Source organism: Grus americana, chromosome 1 (assembly GCF_028858705.1).
Source record: "Grus americana isolate bGruAme1 chromosome 1, bGruAme1.mat, whole genome shotgun sequence".
Taxonomy (NCBI): Eukaryota; Metazoa; Chordata; class Aves; order Gruiformes; family Gruidae; genus Grus; species Grus americana.
In genome coordinates, this window is record NC_072852.1 from 5,249,937 (window position 1) to 5,273,393 (window position 23,457).

A 23,457-nucleotide genomic window follows, 5' to 3' on the forward strand; every position below is an offset into this window, starting at 1 on the left:
CTTAAAATGGGCGCAAGAACCCGGAGCATCCGTCTGGAGGCTCAACTCCTCCGTCCGTCGAGGAGCAGAGAGGCCGGGGGAGGCATTTCCAGGCTGCAGGTTGAGCCCAGCCCGGCGCAGCCGCCGCGGGGAACGGCGCTGGCCCCGCCGACCGGAGACCGCCCCGGCGGCACCCGGCGGGGGCAACGGCGCAGCGCGGCCGCCGCTGCGGAGCCCCAGTTTTTAATTAGACCCCCCTGTATAAAAACTCCTGAGAGGCGCTTCCTCTCGCACCCGGGTAGACGCTCTCTTGCCGGCGTGCGGAGAGACAGCACCCAAAGGCACCCTGTAAGTGACTTTTTCTAGTTATTTTTTAATTGGTATTCTTTTTTCCTTTTCCCGCTATTTCTTCTTTTTTAAATTTTCTCTTTTCCTTTCTTTTCTCTTTTCTTTTCTTTTTTTCTTTTCTTTTCCTTTCCTTTCTTTTCCTTTCCTTTCTTTTCCTTTCCTTTCTTTTCCTTTCCTTTCTTTTCCTTTCCTTTCTTTTCCTTTCCTTTCTTTTTCCTTTTTATTTTTCTTTCCATTTTCTTATTTTCCCTGTCTTTCTGTCTTGCTGCCTGTCTTTCCTTTCTCTCTAAGTCTTTTTTTTTCTTTCTCTCCCCTTTTCCCTCTCCCCTCTCTCCCTCTTCCTTTTTTCTTCCTCTCTCTTCTCTCTTCCCTCTCTCCCTTTTCTCTCTTTTCTCTGTTCCTCTCCCTTTCTCCCTTCTCCCCCTCTCCCTTTCACCCGACCCCATTCCCGGGGTTGTTCCCTGGCCGGTGCCCCGGGCCGGGAGGTCAGGGCCGTGCCGTGCCCGTGTCCGGCAGTGCCGTGCCGTGCCGGGCAGAGGTGCCGGCGGGGCCGCTAGGGGATGCCCTGGCTCAACGCAGCGGCCGGGCCGGCCGGCGGGGCGCGGGCGGGCAGCCAATCAGCGCCTCCCGGGGCCGGCGCCCCAGTTCCTGCTCGCCCCCCATTGGCTGCTGGGCGGCGGGCGGCGCTGCGGGCGCGGAGCCCGCGGGGGGTCGGCGGGGCCGGGGCCGGGGCGCCCGGGGGTCCCGTCCCGCATCCCCACCCGGGACCGGCACCCTCTCTCTCCCCCTGCCCTGAGCCCTGCGCAGCCTCCCCGTCTCTACTTGAGCCCCACTGGGATGTCCAGTGGACCTGGGAGGGAACCCCCCCACACTCTAAACCACCCCAAAATCGCGTTATTTCCAAACGCGGTCGTTTCTCTGCGCTTGTATCCTTAAGAAAAATATAATTTAAATCCTTTACGCGATGGAGCAGCTCTAAACCCGCCCGTGTAGGAGGAAAGGCAGCTTTATTTCAGGTGGCCAGCCCCCCGGAGATCCTGCACCTGCCGACACATCCCCGGCTCGGCCCGGCCTCGGTCCTGGGGGGGCTCCGGTCCCTCTTCGCATCTCCCGGGGTGCCGGCAGGAGAACCGAACCGGTGCGTTTCACGCACGACCTCCAGGAGTGGCCACTCGTAGAGTTTTCCGGCCAGCGGGAAAAGTTATTTTCCCCCTTAAAAAGGGAAAATTTAAAAAAAAAAAAAAAAGGAGGGGGGGTTAAAAGAAGTTGGCAAAAGGGGGTTCCCGCGGGTGCGCGGCGGGGGCAGCGCGGAGGCGGCCGGTGCGCCCCGCCGGTCCCCTCCTGAGGCGGGGACAGGCTCCGCCTCCCCCGGGCTTATGACACTGGAACCTCCTTAAGTTGCGTCTCGCCACAGCTGTCTGTAAGCACTGAGCCGGCTGGCGCCATCCTGCTCCTTTCAGAAAGAATGCCTTCCCTGTAAAAAAAAAAAAAAAAAAAGAAAAGAAAAAAAAAGAAAAAAGAGAGAGGGAGGAAAAAAAAATAGGGAAAAAAAATAGGGCGAGCGAGCACAATCTGATCTGATCAAGCACTTTCAGCTTCATCCCTCCTGGGTCACATACTGCTTCTCTACCAAGGTTTGTGCGGAATTTCTTTAGAAACTTCTCTCTTTCTGGTTTGTTTTGTTTTTTTTTTCTGTCTCCCCCCCCCCCGCCTTTTCCCCTCGCTCTTTCCCTTCACCCCCACCCTCTTCTCCATCGCCTTACTCCCCCCCCCGATACTTTTCCCCCCCTCTTCTCTTTTTTCCCTCTTCCCCCCTTTCTCGGTTGCATAATAATTAATGAGCAATCAAAGTGGCTCTAGGCTGCAGAGCAGCGAATAGCACAAGTTCTCACCAGCTTAAGCCACTGGAGCTTCTCAGGTGCAAATTGAGCAAATAAACAAATAAACAAACAACCGTGACGACTCCAAAAAAAAAAAGGCCAAAAAAAAAAAAAAAAAGCAAGAGTAAGAGCTGAGGCGGCAGGAGCGCGGTTAGAGCTGCTCGGCTCCGCTCCGAGCCGGGAGAGGAGAGAGCGAAAGAGAAAGAGGCGCTGGGGAGAGGTGGGTCCAGGGCAGAGCAGGCGCTTCCCAGGGATGGCTGCCGAAGGATGGGATGGGTTTTCTCTTGCCTAAAAAGTCAGGTGCTAAAGTTCAGAACTTCTCAAGCACGTTTCTCTCTCTGCCTCTCTCTCTCTCTCTCTCTCTGCTCCTTCCCTTTCCTCTTTCTCGTTACAGGTGATCAAAGAAGAGAAACATCTGCAAAAGAGCGGAAGATACCGAGGGGATCTCACTTCGTAGAGATTTTTTTCCCTGAGTTTGTTTGTTTTCCCTTTTTTTTTCTTTTTATTATATTCTTTTTTTCCTTTTTTTTTTTTTTTTTGGAATCGATCGTTTATCACCATAACCCCCCTTCCTTCCACTTTAAACCAAACCTAACCAGAAACATCCCCAAACTCGCCGAGCACTTCCCCCCTCCTCTGCATAACTCCAGCACCGTCTCCCCCTCCTATCTCAAGTCCTCCGCGCCTTGCTGAGGAGGAGGAGGAGGAAGAGCAGCGGCGGAGCAGCGAGCGCGGAAGATGGAGGTCTCCACGGACCAGCCGCGGTGGGTGAGCCACCACCACCCGGCCGTGCTCAATGGGCAGCACCCGGACTCGCACCACCCCACGCTTGGCCATACCTACATGGACCCCACGCAGTATCCTCTCGCCGAGGAAGTGGATGTACTTTTTAATATCGACGGACAAGGCAACCCCGTCCCTCCGTATTACGGCAACTCCGTGAGAGCCACCGTGCAGAGATACCCCACGGCCCACCACGGTGAGTGTCCCCGCCGAGACACCGGCTCCCACGGGGCAGCCCCGGCGGCTCCGCGCTGCCCCGACCCCCGGCGGCCCGGCTGCCGTCGGGCAGATCCCGGCAGCTCTCCTGCCGGCGGGGAAACTACGTCACGGGTGGATTTTGGGGTTGGCTTATTGGAAATAAATCAAAATCCAGGGTTCCTTCCCTTCTTTATTTCTTTTTTTTTTATTATCTTTCTTGCTCTCTCTTTCCTTCTTCCCCTCTTTCATTCTTTCATTTATTTCTCTATTTTTTCTTTATATCGTCTTTCGTTCTATCTCTTCTCTTTCTCTCTTCGTCTCTTTATTTCTTTTTCTTTCTCTTTCTCTCGTTCTTTTTCTCTTTCTCTCCACTCTTACTCTCTCCTCTCTCCCCCTTTCCCCCTCTCTTGCTCTCCTTCTTTCTCTTTCTTTTCCTTTCATCTTTCTCGTTTTCTTCCTCTTTCCCTCTCTCTTTCACTTTAGTTCCCCCACCCCCCCCCCGTAATTAGGTTAACAGTTAGGGTTTTCATACGGTGTTTAGTTTTTGCACGATTAAGCTGCTCTGGAGAAGAAAAGCAAGCTGGGGAGCAGGGGTGTGAAAATGACCCTCCTGTCCTCACGCTTGGGCTATTTCATTCGCACTTGGTGAGCTTGTTAGGCTTGGGTCGAAAGTTTTGCACATGCATCTAGGGCCACACCACGCCGTGTGTTTAAAAACAAGGAAGAAATAAAAACAAATAAATCCCGTGGTGTAGTTAGGTATCAGATCTGGTGTGTTTTCCTGTGGGTCCTGCAGGAAGGTAGTGATCCACATTGTGAATTTTGTTCCTGGGTCACAGCTTTTAGAGAAGAGGTGAAATACCTAGGGCCGATGCGGCCCAGGTCCACAGAGGGATTAGTGTTTTGGTGCCATCTTTTTATGAAGAATTGGAGTGATCCAGTATTTATAGCTGGAGTTTACCTGTATGGTTAAAAAATACGGAAAAGAGAAAAATTAAAAAACAAGAGAAGAAAAAACAGATGCTGATTTATGAAGCCAGAGGGTGATCTCTGTAGTGGCGAAATCTAAAAAGCCCGAGGTTTGCAGTGGAAATTACGCCAAAATTAAGGAGAAGAAGGTGGGATGAGTGAGTGGAGATGGAGCCGAGCCGGGTTCAGGGGGCTGCTCCCAGCCCTCAGCTACTTGTTGAGTGCGAGCCTGCATTAGGCTCCGCTCAGTAACTGCATTGTTCTGCTATTAGTCCCTTTAAAACAATTATTTCTAAGGATCAGCAGCCTTTGTCCTTTCTTTCTTTTCTTTTCTTTTCATTTCTTTTTTCCAATATATCAGCAGAAAGTGGAAATGCGGTCTCTCTGATCTAGTCTGAATATTATTTACTATGCTACTTCCTGGAGAAGATAATGAATCTTGACCCTTTCTATTCGTATAACCCACCTTCCCTTCCTTTCGAGCAGTTACTTTCAGTATTGTTCACAAATGTCTGGTATGGTGAAAACTAACTTGGAGATTTTCTAGACACACACAAGCTCACATGCAAACATACGTGTCCACATTGCACCAACTCTTTAACTATCTGTGGCTCTATAGAGCTGTGTTTGCATCTCTCCTTCTGTATATTTAGCAGCCTGTATACATATATCACGATACCTACAGAGGTTAAGGCTCTCTAGATGTCAATGCGTTTCAGGGCTTTATTAGCAGGCACAAACTTGCTCTCCTTCGGTTGAATAACTCTGTTTTTCAGCTTATAGCAATTTACTCAAGTGGCTGTGGATTTGGGTAGATTTGATTCTTTGGATGTTTTTTATTTTTAAGCAAGGGCAGCGATGCGATTAATTTAAAATATTAGGTACCATCCTTAAAGAACGTTTATAACCACAGAAAAAAAAGGTTTGACTTCGTAAATATAGTAGTTTTGGGGTTTTTTTGCTAAGTCTAGGTCTGTATTTTAAAATAAAAGTGAAGGGTCTCTTGTCACGAGAAGGGGATGGAGAGTTTCTTTTGAGACAGTTGGTACTCCCTGCGTGTGCCATATCACCACGAAAAAGCCGTCTGACATTTATGTGCAGCCTCGTGGAAGAAAAAAAGACGAGCTGGGCGGTTTGCAAAGTTTATCAACTCTGTTGGAAAGGTTATTATCACGTGTGAGGACATCTTCTGGTCGTCTTCGTTTGACCAGAATAGCCCACGGCTGCGTTCGGGAAAATATTTTCCAGCTAAGATAAAAAAAAATAAATTTCTGCAGTCGAGGCTTGGCGATTTCACGCAGGATCTTCGCTTCAAAGTCCGCGTGGGATTGTCTGGAAAAGGGAGAGAGTGAAGCAGGGCTCGCCAAATTCCATGTCCCAGGACTGGCATCCCTACTCGGGGGTGGTCCCGACCCGAAGACCCGTTCCTGGGCAGGATCCGGGCTGCCACCTCAGGCTATTGCATCTTTTTAAATTTTAATTTTTAGATGGGAGTGGGGGTTTGCATCAGATGCAATTTTGCTTGCTCCCCCATCATGCTGAGCCCTTTGGGAAGGAGGGAGGTGGGGGTACAGCCTGGGACCCCCACGGGGGACTTGCCAGGGTGGCAAAGGGAGTGTAACGGGGGTTTCGCTGTGCTTTCTCCGAGCAGGGAGCCAGGTGTGCCGCCCCCCGCTGCTGCACGGCTCGCTGCCCTGGCTGGACGGGAGCAAGGCGCTGAGCAGCCACCACAGCGCTTCCCCCTGGAACCTCAGCCCTTTCTCCAAGACCTCCATCCATCACAGCTCACCGGGACCCCTTTCCGTCTACCCACCCGCCTCCTCTTCCACTTTATCCGCCGGCCACTCCAGCCCGCACCTTTTCACCTTCCCACCGACCCCTCCTAAAGATGTGTCCCCGGATCCGTCCATCTCCACCCCCGGCTCCACCGGCTCCACCCGGCAGGACGAGAAGGAATGCATCAAATACCAGGTGTCCCTGGCCGATACCATGAAGCTGGAGTCCTCTCACTCTCGGAGCAGCATGGCCTCTTTAGGAGGAGCCACCTCCTCCGCTCATCACCCCATCACTACCTACCCACCGTATGTCCCAGAATATGGCTCTGGACTTTTCCCCCCCAGTAGCCTCTTAGGAGGATCGCCTACCGGGTTCGGGTGTAAATCGCGACCGAAAGCACGGTCAAGCACAGGTAGGGCTTTTGGCTTCTTCATCCCCGTTGCTCGGGAGAGGAAGCTATGGGGGGAAGCGGGGGGCAAAGGGATAGAGCTGCGCCCCCCTCTCCTCTCCGCACGCAAAGGGATGTGCACAAGCATCCGTGCGATGAAAGCAGCGGGGGCTGAAGGCCACGGGGAGGGGACTTTACCTTCACCACAGGTTGCCCTGCTGGGTTTCTAACCAAACTCCCCCTTGTCCAACCCGGGCTGGGAGTACAACCCCAGGCACGCCGGCCCAGGAGCCCAAACCTCCCCCCACTCCCGGTGCCGCAGGGCTCCTGCCCCGGGGGCGATCCGGGCCCCTCCGCCACCCCAAGCGCCTACGGTGTGCTCAGCTGCGGCGCCTAAGGAGGAAGCGAAACCTAAGGAACCGCAGCATTAGTGTATCTCTCTGTATTTTAATAATGGTACTAAATCCCGGCCAACTTCCCCCGCCTGCCCTCCGCCTCGCTCTTCCCAGGGCCTCTTCCCATGCGGCGCCCGGAGATGCGGGGAGGGTTTTTCCTGGGGCGGTGGGGGCCGCTCGCCCACGCAGCCCCCAACCCCATCCAGCTCCGTGCCAGGGTCTTTGACCACCCCCAGTGCGAGACCCCAAAAGCATCCCCCCCTGGTCGCACCGCTCGGGGAGGAGCTGGGGGGTCCCAGCGCTGGGCGCACCCCGCGGAGAAAGGGGGGTGTTGCGCGGCTCCGGCTCTCCCGACGGCTGAACGCTCCGGGCTTGGACGTTTGTGTGCACCGAGGGGTAGTGTGTGAGGCGAGGGGGGTGTGTGTGCAGAAGAAAGGGCGATTAGTTAAAACTCTTTTTTTTCTTTCTTTTTTTTCTCTCTCTTTTTTTTTTTTTTTTTTTTTTTCCGAGGAGGCTGCTGCAGGGTTGCCTGGCATGAATGAGATCAGTTTTCAGGGTTTTTCCAGGGTGACATTTACTCTGTCTGTCTGAGCAGGGACTGTCTCTATTTAGCTGATATGTTTGAGCTAATCCAATTATTTTCAGACTGCTGCACGCGACAGTTGCATTGTTTATCCAGCGCCAGGAACTTTAATAGAGTCCGGATGCGGTTAGAGTGACAAAAAACCCAGACCTGTATGTTTTGTACATGAAAGCAGGAGAGAGAGAGAGATGGAGTGAAACAAAAGAGAGGGACAGAGACTCAAACAGCCCCGGAGCGGCTGCCCCGTTTAACCGGAGGGGAACAAAACGACCTGGGTATTAACGGGAGCGGCTCCCCGCCTGGCCCTGGTACGGACCGGGTGCTGTGTCGGGGTAGGGACCGGTTTATTCTCGGCCCCGGTGGAAGCCGGGCGGTGCTGTGCTCCCCTGGCCGCCCCGGGGCCCGCCGAGCCGCAGCTCCCGCCGGGGCACCGGCTGCGCGGTATTTTCAAACCGTCTTGCCCCCCCCCCGCCCCCCTCCGGCTTCTTGTTTTCCTTTTGCCACTTTCTGTTACTTTACCTTCTAGAGACACATCTGCGGTTCGTGATAAACCAACCCCAGGAGCAGCACCTTTTTTTTTTTCTTTTTTTTTTTTTTTTTAAAGTTGATTTTAGCAAGCTGGGAAGCTCGCAGACAAAGGGGGTTAGTGCTAGAGGAAAAGGAGGGAGGGGGTGTTTTTGCAGGATGAAAGAGGGAGAAACGGCTGCAAATGTCTTTTTTTTTTTTTTTTTGTTGTTGTTGGGGGGGGGGAGAGGAGAGGGGTTTAGCGCAAAGGCTCTGGAAAAACGGTTGCCGTTTGTGGTTAGGGCGCGGATGCCTCTTGCTCGAACGCAGCGCGGGCTGGGGCAGCGGGGAGCCGGCTCTGTGCTGAGTTAGCTCTGCTCTGGCCAGCTGAGGTCTTCTGCTGCTTTCAGATGGGCTGGAAGTGTCATTAGGTGCAAGAAAAAAAAACCCTAACAAACCCAACACCCAACAAAAAAACCCCAGTCAACACTCTGAAAGTAGCTGAGAGGCATGCCCCCAATTCCCTCCCGCAAGCTGGGAGCTGGTGGGCTGGGAGAAGCCCACCAAGATACCCAGGGAGATGATAGGTGCCAAAAAAAAGGCAGAAGAAAGAGGGAAAGACCTTAATTAGGGCTCAGGTTAGCTCGGCGCTGTTCGGGATCCCAATTATTAGGGATGGAGCATCAGGCTGAGGATGCAGAGGGGTTTCTGCAGGTTGGGCGGTGGAAGCTTAATTGCAAATTAATCGATAGCAGATATTGGCAGAGTGGTTGTGTATTGGCTGGGGCTGAGGAGTTGTTTTGGCTGTCAATCTGTGATTATGTTGAGGGTCCTTGATGTAGTTTGACCTGACGCCAAAGGAAGAGCCTCCCCCAGGCTCATGCACCCCCCCCTCAGAGCTGGGCAGTGCTCAAGGAGCAACCCCAGGATCCCCATATGCATCAGAAAGGGGAGCATGGACTTAAATTTGGTATCCATCCCTCTCGGGGGGAGGTTGGAGGCTCCTGGAACGCCTGCCAAGATTTGCCTGGTCCATAGGGCAACATGGGGTGAGGGGGAATTGTCAGCCAAAGGACGGACCTGCGGGATGGGTGAGAGCTTCTCTGGGGAGCCCCTTGAGCCACCATGGGGGTTCGAGTTGTCATTGTCACCATCCCTCTTCCTGCTGCTGGGACACAGGCCTGCTGCTGCCTGTGGGGTGGTGCTGGCGAGGGGGACAGGATCAGGCCCAGCCTGTGCCAGGGACGTAGCTCAGCCATGGCCTTGGACCCTTGCTTGGACAGCCTGAGCTTGGAGAGGACAGGCAGGGTCTGGCATGGCTGGGTCTCTTAGGAGGTGGGGTTTTTTTTCGGGGGGGGGGGCAGCCCCTTTTGCCTCCGCTTTCCCTAAGTGAACTATGTGCTCTCTTGTTTCCAGAAGGCAGGGAGTGTGTAAATTGTGGGGCTACCTCAACCCCTCTGTGGAGAAGAGACGGCACCGGGCACTATTTGTGTAACGCCTGTGGACTCTATCACAAAATGAATGGGCAGAACCGGCCCCTGATCAAACCCAAGAGAAGGCTGGTGAGTGTCCTTTTTTATTCTTTCTTTTCCTTCTTCTGCAACTTGTGCTTCTTGTCTGCAGCTTAGGATGGACAGGGAAGCTCAGCCAGCTCCAAAATCTGGTCCCACCGCATCAGAGGGCTGGGAGGGGGGGATGCTCGGAGACATGCTCCCAGACACTGTGGGCCTCCGTTGTCTGGTCCTCTTGCAAACTGCAAAACCAGTTAAAAAATCAAAATCCAGGGCTTCTTGCAAACCAGAACTGAGTTTTCTCCCAGGTTGCAGTGGGGCAGATTCCTCTACATAGTGCTTCTGGATGGTGACCCAAGGATGATGGCTTTTTCCAGGGGACAAGGGCAGAGTAATCGTTTCCTAGTGATCAAAGACCTTATCAGGAGAACGGAGTTTCTCCTGGGTTCTCCAGGCTGCTGTCTTCCCAAGTGTCTCTCCATCCCCTTTGGTTGGTGGTGTCATGGAGGGGGGACCCAAGCTGGGTACCAGTTGCCACCGGGGCACTGGTCGTACCTTGGTCCTGCAAAGCGCTCGGCTGATGGTCCTGATGCCACTTGAATCTTGTGTGGTCATTTGTTCCAGAGCCATGTGGGTCTCAAATTGTGTCATTCCTGCCTGGTGGGCAGCTGCCACCCCATCGGAGTGGTGAGGACACAAAATAGGGGATGGCAAAGTAGGAGCAAGCCTGATGAGTGTCCAAAGCCGAGCATGTTCCCCGGGGCCACAGAAGTTGGAGGAAGATGAAAAGCGCGGGTAAATATTTGAAATAATAGTTGCAAGCCTCATGACTGTACTACGTACAGGCAATATGTTACAGCATCCCCAGTGATCCATTTATGAATTTCCTTGGAAGTCACAAAAAGGTCTGGAAGCTGTGGGCATGGCTAATAAATGCGTTGAACTGTATTTGGCAAATAATCAGGCAAACCACAAGGGGAAAAAAATATATCAAGCAGGGGAAAAAAAATATGTTCCCTGCATGGGAAGTTATTGAATGTTTTGAATTGAGGCACGTTTGGTTTCGTTAGGATTAAAGATGTGGATGAGCTCCTGGGGGCTGCTCAAAATGCAGAGGAAAAGCAACTCTCGCCTCTCCGTGGATTTTCTGAGCTTATGGATGGATCCGGCTGGTTGCGTGAGGCTTGTGCCCGGCATGGCCGGATCCTGCAGGCAGGAGCAGGGTGGTTCATTGGCCTCGTGTTCCCCGTGGAGGTGCTCACAGCCTTGGTCTGGCAACTCTTAGGTACGGATTCAGCTTCCTCACCTGTGAGATGCCTGCAAAATTGGATCAGCGATATTCCCATAGGTGTCGGGAAACATTTGCAGGGTACGGCCCCAGGAGGGGTTACGCTACGAGGGGCAGCGACGATGGCTCTGCCTGGCCGTGTGGGTTTTGGGGAAGATGTGGGTTTGCTCCTCTACTCCCAAATTTCCCATAGGCAAAGCACAGCCTGAGGCAGGATCTCTCCGTGCCTTCCTATACAGCTTTTCCTGTATAGGAAAATGTTGATCTTCCTCATCTTTCACAGCCTTATTAGAAAAAAGGAAAAGCTTTCTAGGGAGGGAAGTACAGGCTGGGATTTTAATTTTTTTGGGCAGCTCTCTTGTTCTCTTCTCCTCCTCCCCACGGCTCTTCTGTCTTAAACACACACACCTCCGGGTTTTTTTTGGTGTTTTTTTTTTTTTTTTCCCCTTGTTCTCTCTTTATGTGTAAAGTTAACTTCCTAGGAAAAAGCTGCCGGATATCTGAGCCCTGGAGATAACTCCTAAACAACAGCTCCGTTTCCCCAGCCCAAACACACAGGAGCTTGAGCGTATCCAAACAAGCGGAGGGGGAGGCAGAATAGAAAAGCGGCTGGAAAAGGGGGGGAGAGCTTTCAAAAAGTGTCTGATGGAACCACGAAAGAATGTCCCGAGTCACTCTCAGCCCGGCACATGTAAAATGAACTATATAAATAAATACATTGTAAAAGGTCATTCTTGGGGGAAAAAAAAAAAAGAGAAAGAAAAAAAGTAGAGAGAGACCTTGTCTTGCATAATCACTTCAATCTTGGGCATTTTAGTTAAAGTTTAAGTTACAAAAAGTTCCCGTTCTTTGAATGCAGCCTTGGCTAAATGGGAACTTTTGATTTTTATATATATATATATTTTTTTTTTCCCAGCACTGCCTGGGGGAAAAAAGAAAGAGAAACATTTCTAATGCTGTTTGCATCTATATTTTTTTCCCTCACTAACCTCCAAAAAAAAAAAAAAAAGAAATCAGAAGGCACCAAAGCTGGGCCCGTGTTTGTGTTTCGTGTGCATAGATGTAGATGTGTGTGTGTCTGTGGCTTGACTTGATCTTTCCTGACTTGTGAAGGCGAGCAGGCTGGGGAAGCCGGCGTGTGTATGGAGGCTCAGGGTGGGGATCCAGCGTGTGCTCCTCTCCCTCTGCCACAAATTTCCTGTGTGACCTTGGGCTGGTTTTGTAGGCTCTGATCCCAGGCACGCTGAAACTAATGAAAGGACTCCGATGGGTTGGAGAGAGAAGGCAAATAAATCCTTAGACGCTGAGAACCCAGCCTAAACCTTATTAAAATCAATGGGCGTCTTTGTAAGGGCTTCCTTTAGGGGAGACGGATGGAGCCTTAATGGTTGAGGGGTCTCAAACAGGTCTGCTTTGGGGGGAAGGTGGAAGATCAGGAGATGTTGGTGAGGGCATCAGGAACAGGCAGGTGGTACCAGGCCATGGCTCTGCTTAAAAGGTCTACAGCCCTCTTGGAGACCGTTCCTGTCCCTGTCAAAGCCAGTAGTCACTGATGTTGCTGAGATAAAACCTTCCTATAGATTTTCTTCCTTTCCCTGCCCATGTGGATGCAGAGCTCTCCATTTCTGTGTCCAGCCATGCTGGTTTCAGAAGGATTATAACCAATTTCTCAGAAGGCCCATGCACGTGCAGTCTTTTTTTAGGAAGCTGATGCTTGCAGCTTTCTGGCTACCCCATGTAAATCCAGACATCGAAAAGGCCTCTTAATTAAGCACCTTTATCAGTGCTTTGTTCCTCCTGCACCGTCCTCAATTCCACTTTCTCATCACTGCCAGCGCTTCTGAAGTTGTGCCCTCGCTCACGTGCAACTGGGCCATGGGGTCTGGTCCTACAGATGATATGGGGCACCCTGTTAGTCATCCCATTACTTACGTGGTCAGGCTCAGGTTGGTGATTAGCGTCAGTGGATGCCATTGCTGGGAGCTTTTACAATTGTGTTATTATTCATTGTTTCCTGCCGGTGTCTCCAGTATAAGTCGGTACAGCATAAAAGGTACAGCCTGGGACCAAAAGAGCTAACAACGCTGAATTTTTGTAGGGGAAATGCGGCAGATGGAAAAGGTTTTATAAAGACAGTTCACATTGTGATTTATTCGTTTATTTAATGTCAGAGATTGTATGAAAGCAGCAAGGTGGCGATCAGGCGTGTCTTTTAAACACACTTGCCGTAAGAGAAATTACGACGAGCACCGTGTAGAAACCCCAAATATCTTCAAAGGGGATGTTTCCCCTGTGTGGGCTGAGTCAAATATCACTGGTTTTTAGAAATTTCCTTAGGCTTGATTTTTGGGTCTGATAAGGGCAAAGCTGCCACTGAGAGACTCGATCCAGCCTCTGAGCCACCCGTGCTGGCCGGCGGGAGCTGGGGGGGCAGAGATCTGCCGACTTGGCCCCCAGGTCTTGGCGACAGCCCGGCTCTGCAAGCTGTTGTGTCTGTGCTGTGCTTGAAGCACGTGTATTAACCTGATGATTTTGATGGGAACTAAATTTGCAGCCATAGCATGGTCTGGAGTGGGACAGGACCGAGGTGTGTGTGCGCACACATCTGTTCAGGGCTCTGCTGTTCGTGGTGGGACGCTTCAGCTTCTCCTGCCGTCACGGGGATCTTTGCAACCAAAGACCTGTGTGCTGTTCCCAGCTCCTGCTTATCATCAGCACGGAGAAGTCAGCTAGAGGCCTCCTTGGGCTTGAGATCGGCTTGTTTCAGCGTGGTTTATGGTCAGGCAAAATGGAACTGTCCCCATGGGCAGACAGTGAGAGCCCCTTGCTGTCAGATCAGGCTCTCCGTGATGCATCCTAATACTCATGGGCATCGTATTATTTATTTTTTAGACAGTCCTTTTTGTCTAATGAAAAGAAAAATAAAAATCCTACTCTATCTAAAACAAAACCAACCCGTCCTTTCTCCACCTACGCCGCATTCAATTATGATTAAAATTGCAACATGACCTAACAAGAGTTGGTATTAACGCTAGCGCTGTGCCAGTGTCCATGTTTGCATTTTGGGTTTGTTGTACGGTATCCAAAGATGCGGTAGTTTTGAGTTTTTTTTTTAAATGTTGGATGCGCTACAGTGTGCGGCTGTGTGGGGTGAGGGGTAAATTTGAAACAGTAAGAGCACAAAAGAGAGCATTAAAGGCTCAGTTCTGCAAGGTGCCAAGCATTGCTATGATCTGGCAAATCGCTTAAGCACATGTTTTAACTTTAAGCACATGAGCAGTCCCATTGAAAGCAACGCATTGGGATGAAATCAGAGCTCTGGGACTGTGTCATATTGATGAAGAAGAGATAGGACGGGGATCTAAAGGTCTTTTTTTAGGAGCTGTAGGCACTTGCACACAGGCAAACATGCATACGCATTCACATAGGAGTCTGCAAACTCCTTTTCCTCCTTCAGTGGCGGAAGGACAATTTGTTTGCTAACGTAACAGTTTTTAAATGATAAGCATGAATTCATGCATGTGAAAGAGGAGCGACTTTGCTGAATTTGGCTTTGCTAAATCATTATCACAGCCAACAAAAAAGCTTCTTTATACACCTTGACACGTAGACTTTTTTTCTTGTCCCTCCCCCTTTATGAAATGGTAAATTCTTCTTTCAGGCTCCCTACCAATCCTTAAATAAACATGAAGGTTTAGGCTGCAAAAGGGTGTAATTAAAAAGTTGGAATTCTCGCTCTTTGCCACAGTGTTATTTCCGATCTGGAACCCGTATCCTTTGAAGCCGAGCTGAATTTACGGGACCGGGCCGTATTTGCGGTCGGACCCGGTGAGCAGCTGCCCACCAAGCTCAGCGTGGGTCTCACCCGGCGCTCGCTGGAGCCGGCGTGACTCATGCCGTTGACTCCAGCAATTGTTGGTTCAGGCCCTGACTGCAGAATTAGACCCCTGGGGGGTCTGAGAGAATTAAGATGGAAAGACATGTTGGCATTTAAATAATATTTTCCCCTCTGGAATGGGCTGTGCCAGCGCTGCTAATTTTGATGAGTTCTATCAGAGGTTTAGCACTCACTTTTAGGATGCCCTTTGGCACCTGATTCAGTTCATATATAATTTGGGATTAAAGTACCTTGGGGATTTTTTTCAGAATTATTATTTGTTCTCACAAGCCAGTTTCTGGAGGCCTCTACTGATGTGCGTCAGTCTTGCAGGGTTGATGTTTTCTTTCTCAGCAATTTTGCTGATTGCATCTTTTTTTTCTTTTTTTTTCTTTCTTTTTTCTTTTCTTTTTTTTTTTTAACACGAGTGCTTTTCTCTCCCTCTCCTCTTCCCTTGTCTCTCCCCCTCCTTCCCGCAGTCTGCAGCCAGGAGGGCGGGCACGTCCTGTGCGAACTGTCAGACCACCACTACCACCCTGTGGAGGAGAAATGCCAACGGCGATCCCGTCTGTAATGCCTGTGGGCTCTACTACAAGCTGCACAATGTAAGTGTGACTGTAACGCTCAATAACGAGGCCTCAGTTTCGGTGCTCTATGGTCCAAACTCTTCTTTGACTTAAGGATTTCCAGTCTTGGGTGGTGCTGAGACCTTCTTTATCCCTTTGGGGACCTCGGGGCTTGGAGCAATGAGTCAGCATCCCCTCAAATGTAGCTGATCTGACTTGGGGAGGTATAAAGCGGGGCAGTCCCTGGGTAATGTTAGAGCTTTCCCATGTCTGAGCCAAGAAAGGAGGCGTGGATCAACACAGAGAGACAGTATCTGCTGCTGATTGGGCTCAGTGTGTTGGAAAAGACAACATGCCGTCCTGCAAGACGATACCCCTTCTATGAGTAGCTTGGTTCCTCCAGCAAATACAAACTCTGGAGAAAAAAAAAAAAAGCAAAATGTGCCAGCGACTATTTAGATCTTTCTTGGGTTTGTGGCTGCCTTTGTCCTGTCCCTCCACCCATCCCCAAAGACGATTTATTTAGGTCTTGTGTTTGCACTGGTTGACGCAAGCATCAACCAAAAAGGACTTGATTTAGTTAGCGGGTTGCAGAGTCTGCTCAACCTGTGATGTGAATTTTAAAGAGTCTGTCATGGAAGGGAAGGAAAAATGAAATGAAATGGCTTGCAGATTTAATCTAATATCTCCATGCAAAGCCAGCTTGCAGGAACCAGGGATATGTGCCCCATGGAAAGAGCTAAAGGGATCTGAAAAGTCTTCTACTGAATAATACTGCTAATAAAAGAGTCTTAAGGCTACTCCTGTTACTCTCATTCCACATGTGGTATTAGAATAATTATTATGTCAGAAGAAGGAAAAGACTTTCCATTTCTCTGCTTTGATATCACTTTTTTTTTTCTTTTTTTTTTTTTTTTTCCCCTAGTGGTCATTTGCTTTATGTTTGACTTAGAAATCTTGGGCTATGTTTTGCCCTCATGTCCACCCATGCAAACGCATCAAAGACAGATTGGGTTTCATGGGGCACCCAACCCTTGTGGTGTCTCAGTCCCTTCCATTTGTTATTTCAAGCTCTTTGGTTTCTTGGGATGAGTAAACAAGTTTGGATTAAGTAGAAGAAAAACCACAAAAACCCAACCAGGGTAATTTTTCACCTGTTCTGTGAGAGGCATCCCTCTTGGAAAAAAGGAAAATGTGTTTACTCTTTAGTGGGCAGGCGTCTCAGCATGTTTTGAGTCCTATGTAGCAAGCAAAGCTTGTCATCAAACTCTCAGTGTGATCACTGCAAACAAAGGGGTTGGACCCAGAGTGAAAACTCTTAGAATATCACAAGAAAATATTCTCTGTTTGCTATTTCCATGGCAAGAAGGGAGAAAGGTCAGCCAGCCTCACTGGAGGAGTCTATGCTTGTGCTATGTTTTCATTTTGGCCTTGTAGCCACCAGTGGTAGGACTTAAATCACGTAGCTTGGGAGACCTATAGGGATACCTATACCTACACTGCTCCCCTGTACCCCAGCAAAGTCCTTTGAAGGAAATAGGCTCTTCTCAGGTGCCATTTATTGGACCTGATGGAGATGCCCGTGTTTGGATGGGATGACTTGCACCCTTGAAGACAGCGTAGTTTCTCCTCATGACTACAAAAGGTGCAGGATGATTTCAAATATGTCTACCTGCATTGTAGACATCTGACTGGAGGAATCCCCCCTTTAGAATGGTGTCTTGAGTGCTGAAGTTCTCCAGAAATGTGCCTGCAAGAGAACATCCTTTTCTTTTTCACACTAACATTGTGAACCTAGTTGGCCTGAACTGACCCCTAGATCCACTGTTTAGGGAAACTCTGATCCAGCTGTGAAATTTGTGACATGGGGCAGGCCTTGAGCACATTGGAACCATTTTCATATTCATTAAAAACACCGACAGCTGCTTAAAAGCTCAGCACGGCTACTTACCAAAGTCAAGTAGTATCTTGCCTTATGAGCAACTCCATTAATGGGACCTGCTTAAATGAAAGAAACCCCTAGAGGACTGAGATACTGTGTGCAGCAATATAACTAGGCAAGGATACTAAAATGTGGCTATGAGTGGGTAGATTTTTTTTTTTTTTTTACCTTTTTAAGATGATGCTTAGTTATGACTGTGGTGAGAAACAGGCGACATAACAGCCAATAGTCCGTGAACATACCACCCGCAGCTGTAAAGGTCCACAATGGCAGAGCATTGGAGCATCATTCTGCAGCCCAAATGGCTTTGGTGGCTGTCACTGTGAAGGCCACATTGTGCTTCAGAAGCTAAATACGAGCGAATTTTTTGTGACTAGTGGTAAGGTGGGGGTAGCTTCATGGAGATGCCTTCTCTTTTTGGCTGCTGGGAGGCAGGACCTCGGCACCAGCATCATCCTTTAGTCAACTCAAGGCAGAGAGGAAGTTTGGTGGTTGCATGTGGACAAGGTTCCTTGGCTGGTGCAAACTGATCTGGTCTGTTAAAATGCAAGACTAGTTTGTTGGCTGTGGTCCTGCTCCCTTTATGTATCTGTATCAGTCCTCCATCAGGAGAGGTGTCAGAAATAGAGAGGCTCATCATAGCATGTCTCTCCCAATGTCCCTCCCAGGCAGCTGAGCGTGTCTGCACAGATGTTGCATCAATGCCAATGGAAGGTCTTCAACTGCTTGGCAGATGCCTCAACCCTGTTTCAGGCTAGATTGTAGCAAATTCCTGGCTGCTTTTTAACCCCACTCCCCCTGCCCCCCCGCCTTTTGTATTTTCTTTGGGCTTGATGACTTTTTCTCGGACCTTCAGATCATTAGGGTATTTTAATGGGTTGATCTGAAGATGAAGTTTACCCAGTTTTTCAGTCCACACTGAGTACAATGCAGTGAAAAGGCTATTTTTTTCATGGAGCTATATTTTCATGGTGCTATTTTTTTCATGGGGCTATATCAATTTGTTTTACTGTTGATTCCCACAGCTTAAGCAAACCCATTTGTCAGTAGGATATAAGCAATAATCATAATAGTCTTGGGGTGCATTTAGTGAAGCTGCTGGCATTTCTCCCACTGACTTCCACAAGAGCCGGCTCCATTAACACCAGTATTAACAATGACTAATATTTCACATTGATACGGTGCCTTTCATCCTGTGGCATCCCAGAGTGCTTTCTAAGATACAGCCAGCCTGGAAGATTAACCCAACATTGTAATGACTATGTCTGAAGGATAAATCCGCTTCAGTGACAGGACCTTATTGAGGTCAATGGCAAAATCCCATTGTCTTCAGTCAGAGCAAGTTCAGACCTATAATGTTTAAGACTATCCCCTGGATTTGATTTGTTGAATGTGAGGTTCTCGTCCTTGTTATTTTAGTCCTTCTCAGAAAGGGGATGAGCATCCACTCACTTCAGGGATGGGTGGGAGTGTACCTTGCTGGAGGTGCACAGCAGACTGGCCCATGCCCGTAGAAATGAGTGAGTTGCCATTGTTTCTGGTAAAAGTCCTCAGAAAAGGCCTCTTTCACAATATCCTAAAGCAGGGCTATGTGTCCTGAGAGCAGAACAGTCAGCGTTTTGCATACGATAAAACAAAGAGCATAATTCCTGCCCATAATTAATTGGCTCCATCTGAAATTAATGGATTTTATATACATGTATTGGGCTGGTTTAATTTTAATTTAGCATGTGGTTATCATTTATATTACAATGAATTTTCATGGAGAAGGTCTTCCCTCCAGGACTCTTCCTTCTCTACCTCAGAAACAGAGATGGGTCAGTGGCTTTGATGTTTTGGGGATCACTTCAACTCTGCTGTGGCTGGCCTTTGAAGTCAGTGGAAAAAATTTGCAGCTTGCTGCTGTTACTGTGCTGGTCTCACTCCTCCTGACATTTATCTGAGTCCTTAACTGTTTGGCATTTGGGCCAGATATCTGTTAGGAGGGTGAGACCACGTACGCCAGGATGATGTGTCCAGCTAACAGCCTGGATGGCATCTCTGGCCCCAGTTGCAGGGCTGGCTGTGGCTTTGTCACCATTCTGAGCAAAACTGGTACTCCTATCCTTGGGTTTCACATCAAATCATGGCCTGGGCCAATCTGTTCTTAGCGATTGAGTGAAACATGAGAGATGTTGCTTTGGGGAAGTGGTCATTGTCCTACAGGACATAACACCAAGCTACGCGGGGTCAGGACCCCATGCTTGCTCCAAGAGCCAGTACAGTCCCAGGCTGATGTTGATTAGCTACCACCAGCTCCTGAGCTTGCACCTTTGCTGCTTCACCTGGAAATCAATTCTGGCTGCCCCATAGCCTTTGTCTCACAAAGCAAATTCTCATTAGGATCTGGGGAGCCCGGGGCTCGTGTGTGCCTCCCCAAATCTGAGCTGGATTCATCAAGGATCGAGACTTCCAGGTCTCCTCTAGCATTGCTGCCCGGTGGGGCTTGCTTGGGGCTTCCTCCTGGCTTTGAACATGGGCAACACATCCCTGTTGGCTGACTTAAAACAGGTCAGGCAGAGCTTTCCTACCCCAGCCATCCAGCTGGAGCAAAGGACCTTCCTTGTGTGCGTATCCCCGTTCCCTCGGCGAGGACAGGAAGCCAGGGAGACGGGTGGTGTTGTATTTAAAGCCCATGACATTTGAGGTTTTTGCTTGTTGCTGCCCCAGGGCTGCTGTTGGACTGCACATGGGCAGATTCCTCCTTCCTACCTTTAGCTGCTGGCAAGCAGGGCTGCTCCCTCCGGCTCCCTTTATCCAGAGGCAGAGGAATCCTTCTATTCACCCATTTTTAGGATGAGGTGAAGTTTCCCATCACTGCTGGTATGGAGAGCCTGCGGTCACTAATTCAGCTTGAGATGACGAACTTTGGGATGCCTAAACTGGAGCAGATGAGTCTGGTCCTCCCTCTCTCCCCATGCCTCCATCTCTGCATGTAACAGGGAGCTATTGTATCCCTGCCTCCCTGGGGAGAGAAATCTGTGAATGATTCCCATGCTGCAGGGAAAGGCACCAAGCAGTGGCTGATGAGCAAGAAGTGAAACTTTGCTGTGATCTGGAAGAAGGGAGTGCTTTGTCCCTTGCGCTGATTTAAGATTTTACGAATGAAGTTCTGCTCAGGACACTTGTAGGAACCTCTTTTCATTGTCCTTCACCAGGGTTGAGACAGTAGTTCCTGGTGGATAGTGGATCCATTCCCCCCCACCTTTTCTCCTTTTGCAGAATATCCATCAGCACTGTTGTGTGCTCACATTTATTATGAAAAGGAGTGTTCAGCCCTGGAGTAGTTTGCTGGCCTCTCCTGCCTTCTGCTATGAGTGAAATTCTGCAGAGGAGCCGGTGCAAGACCTATATAACTCCTCATGTAGACTCCCAAGTCCAGATTTTTAAGGCTGTTTATGGATATTGGATGCATAAATCCCTTCCCAAGTGTGATCTTTGGGGCTTTCATGGCACCTGTGCTAATGCATGTTGTGATGCTGGCTCTCTATGCAGTAATAATAGTTTTTTACAGGAGGTCCTACAGAACTTTTGCCACCATTTCCTAACCCCAGTGGGTGTATGGGTGGTCACTGCTGCCGTGTATGTCCCTGCAGAAGAATGTAATGCTTAGGTTTCCTACAGATATGCCTGCATATTTGTGTTTGCGTTAGGCCAAAAAACCCCAACCCTGTAAGACTTTAGAAATAAACCCGTATTGGCTGAAGTAAACCTGAATGGACGATCAGAGCAAAATCTTTCGAAAGAAGAAAAATAAGACAGATACCTGTCCCTTTCGTGAAGAGTTAGCCCAACTCCCTAACGCCGCTGTGAAAGTTTGCGCTGAAATCCCAGCAGCTCTTGCCGCTAATGGTTTTAGATCAGTCAGGAAGCCTCGGGGTGAGACACTGACTGCGGGGGGCGGGGAATATTTCAAGGTGATAATGATTGGTTTTGTTCCTAAACAAGGTGCAATTACCTAATGTGCAGATAGCTGAAATTTTTCAGCCGCTGTAAGTTATTTGGGTATGTTTTGCTACCATGAGGCTCTGCCAGAAATTTTCTGTTGTCTTGTCTTCAGAAATTTCAATGGAATTTGGGATTTCCTGGTGGGATCTGAATTTTGGGATGGTGGGGAGAGGTTGTGTAGCCATGGCACACGGGGTGTACAAGGGGAGGAGAGGGGCTGCTGGCTGTTCAGCTGGTCCTGGGCATATCCCTGGGGTTGTGAGGGCATGGGGTAGATGAATCCCACAGTGCTTCGGGGAGAAGGGATGGAAGCACAAAAAAAAATAATTGATTTTTGTTTAGATTAACAGACCCCTGACTATGAAGAAAGAAGGAATTCAGACCAGAAACCGAAAAATGTCTAGCAAATCCAAAAAGTGCAAAAAAGTCCATGACAACCTTGAAGACTTTCCCAAGAGCAGCTCCTTTAACCCTGCCGCCCTCTCCAGACACATGTCCTCCATCAGCCACATTTCACCTTTCAGTCACTCCAGCCACATGCTGACTACACCGACACCGATGCATCCTCCATCCAGCCTCTCCTTCGGACCTCACCATCCTTCCAGTATGGTCACTGCCATGGGTTAGCGAGAGACTCCCCTGCTGAATGCTTACGGTCTCAAAATGAGATTTACTTTATATACTTGCATTTTTGCAGGCGTGTGGTTATGGGTCTGACGTCCCAAATCAAATGGGAGGGGGTAAAAAGAATAAAAAAAAAAAATAAATAAAAACGTTATTTGAAGGCGTAAGGAGAAAAAAAAATAAAAAAAACGCAGAAAAAAACTACAAAAAGCACAAAAAAGGAAAAAAAAAGAAAAAAGAGAAAAAAGTAAAAAAAAAGTTTAAAGAAAGTGATGTTTGCCACTTTTTAAAGGAACTCACTATGGCGTCTATGTATTCTTACCCACTGAATCTGGATACCATTTGTGAATAAGCCATTCAGAACTTGCATTCCCTATTGGACAGAATCTCTAGTGCTGTGAAAAAATAATAAAATAAAATAAAAAACGCTGAACATTGCATATAACTTATATTGTAAGAAATACTGTACATTTGAGGAAGACTTTATTGCATCTGGGGAGCTGTAAAGAAAAAGGCATGAAGGACTCCAAGAGATTTTTTTTTTTAAAGGAAAAGGAAAAAAAAAAAGAGGACGGGAGGACAATTTAAAAACCAGAAAAATAAACAATGCAGACCAAGAGGAAACGCGGTCTTACGAACAAATGGACCAACTGCCAGTCATGTCTTCTCCTTTTATTTTATTTCTATTTTGGTTTTTTTTGGTTGTTTTTTTTTTCGGTTTCTTTTTCGTTTCCGGGGAGGGGGAGGGGGCTGGCTAGAACGGTTTTGATGATGCATTAACTAACTAACTAAATAAATAAATAACTAAATAAATAAAACCTGTAGGGAGATCATTCATTTCGGGCCATGGGCCTTTTACATAGGAAGTACCAATGGTGTCAGGCAATCAGTGTTAACATGCAGACATTGCCAACAAGGGGTTTTCAGATAGCCATTCTCCAGGTCTATATGCATTGTGAACAAGTTCCTGTAATTGTTGTTTGTATGTATAATTCAACGCACCAAAATAAGAAAGATGTAGATTTATTTCATCCTATTATACAGACTGAATGGTTGTACAAATTTATTTACTGCTAGTGATAAGACCTGCTTTTTTTGTTTTGTTTTCATATTTTTTCCTCCTTTTTTTTTTTTTGAGAATAAACTAGATTAAATTCTGTTGACTTAAAAGTGTTTTGTGCTTGGGGGTGGGAAAGGAAATATGTTTCTTTCTTTCTTTTTTATTTTTTAATTTGTTTTGATGGTATTTATTACATAGTTACCACAGGTACGGGAATGTATGTCTCTGTGCTCATGCTGACAGCCAATGCAGTGTTTGTGGTGGCTTGATATATAAGAAAACCCCACAGAACAAAGGAAAAAAAAAAAAACCCTCAAAAATAAATGGACTGCATGTTAGTGTAACCCCACTGTCCGGTGTGTGCTCCCTGTCCCTCAAACCGCAGCCCAGCTGCTGCCCCAGCCTACTGTTGGGCTCCCACATGGGATGGATCCTTTTTGGTCTCAGTCAACCATGGCCACCACAGTGGCAAAGCTATGCTGAGGACAATGTGGGACTGGGATAAGCGCAAAGGTATCTCAGGGTCCTTATGGTCCTGGCTACTCTTTGGGCAGTACTAGGAAAGACCTCGAGACTTTGGACAGGAGCTGGAAAAACGATTTCTGCTCTTCCCCTTTGGGTACTCAGTGGTATAATTCGATGGTCTAAATCAAGATGGAACAGCCCCTGTCCCTGTGCTTGGAGGAATGGGCAGAACTTATTACAAAAGGCTGGGTTTGACGGTAGACAGAGGACAATGCCCCAAAAATTCAAAGGCCATCAGCCAGCCCCTTCCTGCAAGAGTTTTCTTTGAAATAAT

The 23,457-nt window shown here is 48.6% G+C and overlaps 1 protein-coding gene across 5 annotated transcripts in view; it reads left to right on the forward strand.

The window, feature by feature from the left end:
* The window catches only part of GATA3 (GATA binding protein 3), a 29,845-nt gene extending 7,086 nt beyond the window's left edge, over positions 1 to 22,759 (forward strand). For 2 of the 5 annotated variants that reach the window (XM_054807345.1, XM_054807355.1), the window contains exons 2-6: positions 2,602 to 3,186; positions 5,809 to 6,345; positions 9,220 to 9,365; positions 14,959 to 15,084; positions 21,317 to 22,759. In XM_054807345.1, the coding sequence (XP_054663320.1) occupies positions 2,946 to 3,186; positions 5,809 to 6,345; positions 9,220 to 9,365; positions 14,959 to 15,084; positions 21,317 to 21,601 (1,335 nt within the window). In that variant the 5' untranslated portion in view covers positions 2,602 to 2,945 and the 3' untranslated portion in view covers positions 21,602 to 22,759. Of the gene's footprint in view, positions 1 to 1,795; positions 1,962 to 2,601; positions 3,187 to 5,808; positions 6,346 to 9,219; positions 9,366 to 14,958; positions 15,085 to 21,316 lie in introns of those variants that run through there. The other 3 variants (XM_054807337.1, XM_054807364.1, XM_054807372.1) reach the window with 3 other exon arrangements.
* The last annotated feature ends 698 nt before the right edge of the window (positions 22,760 to 23,457 follow it).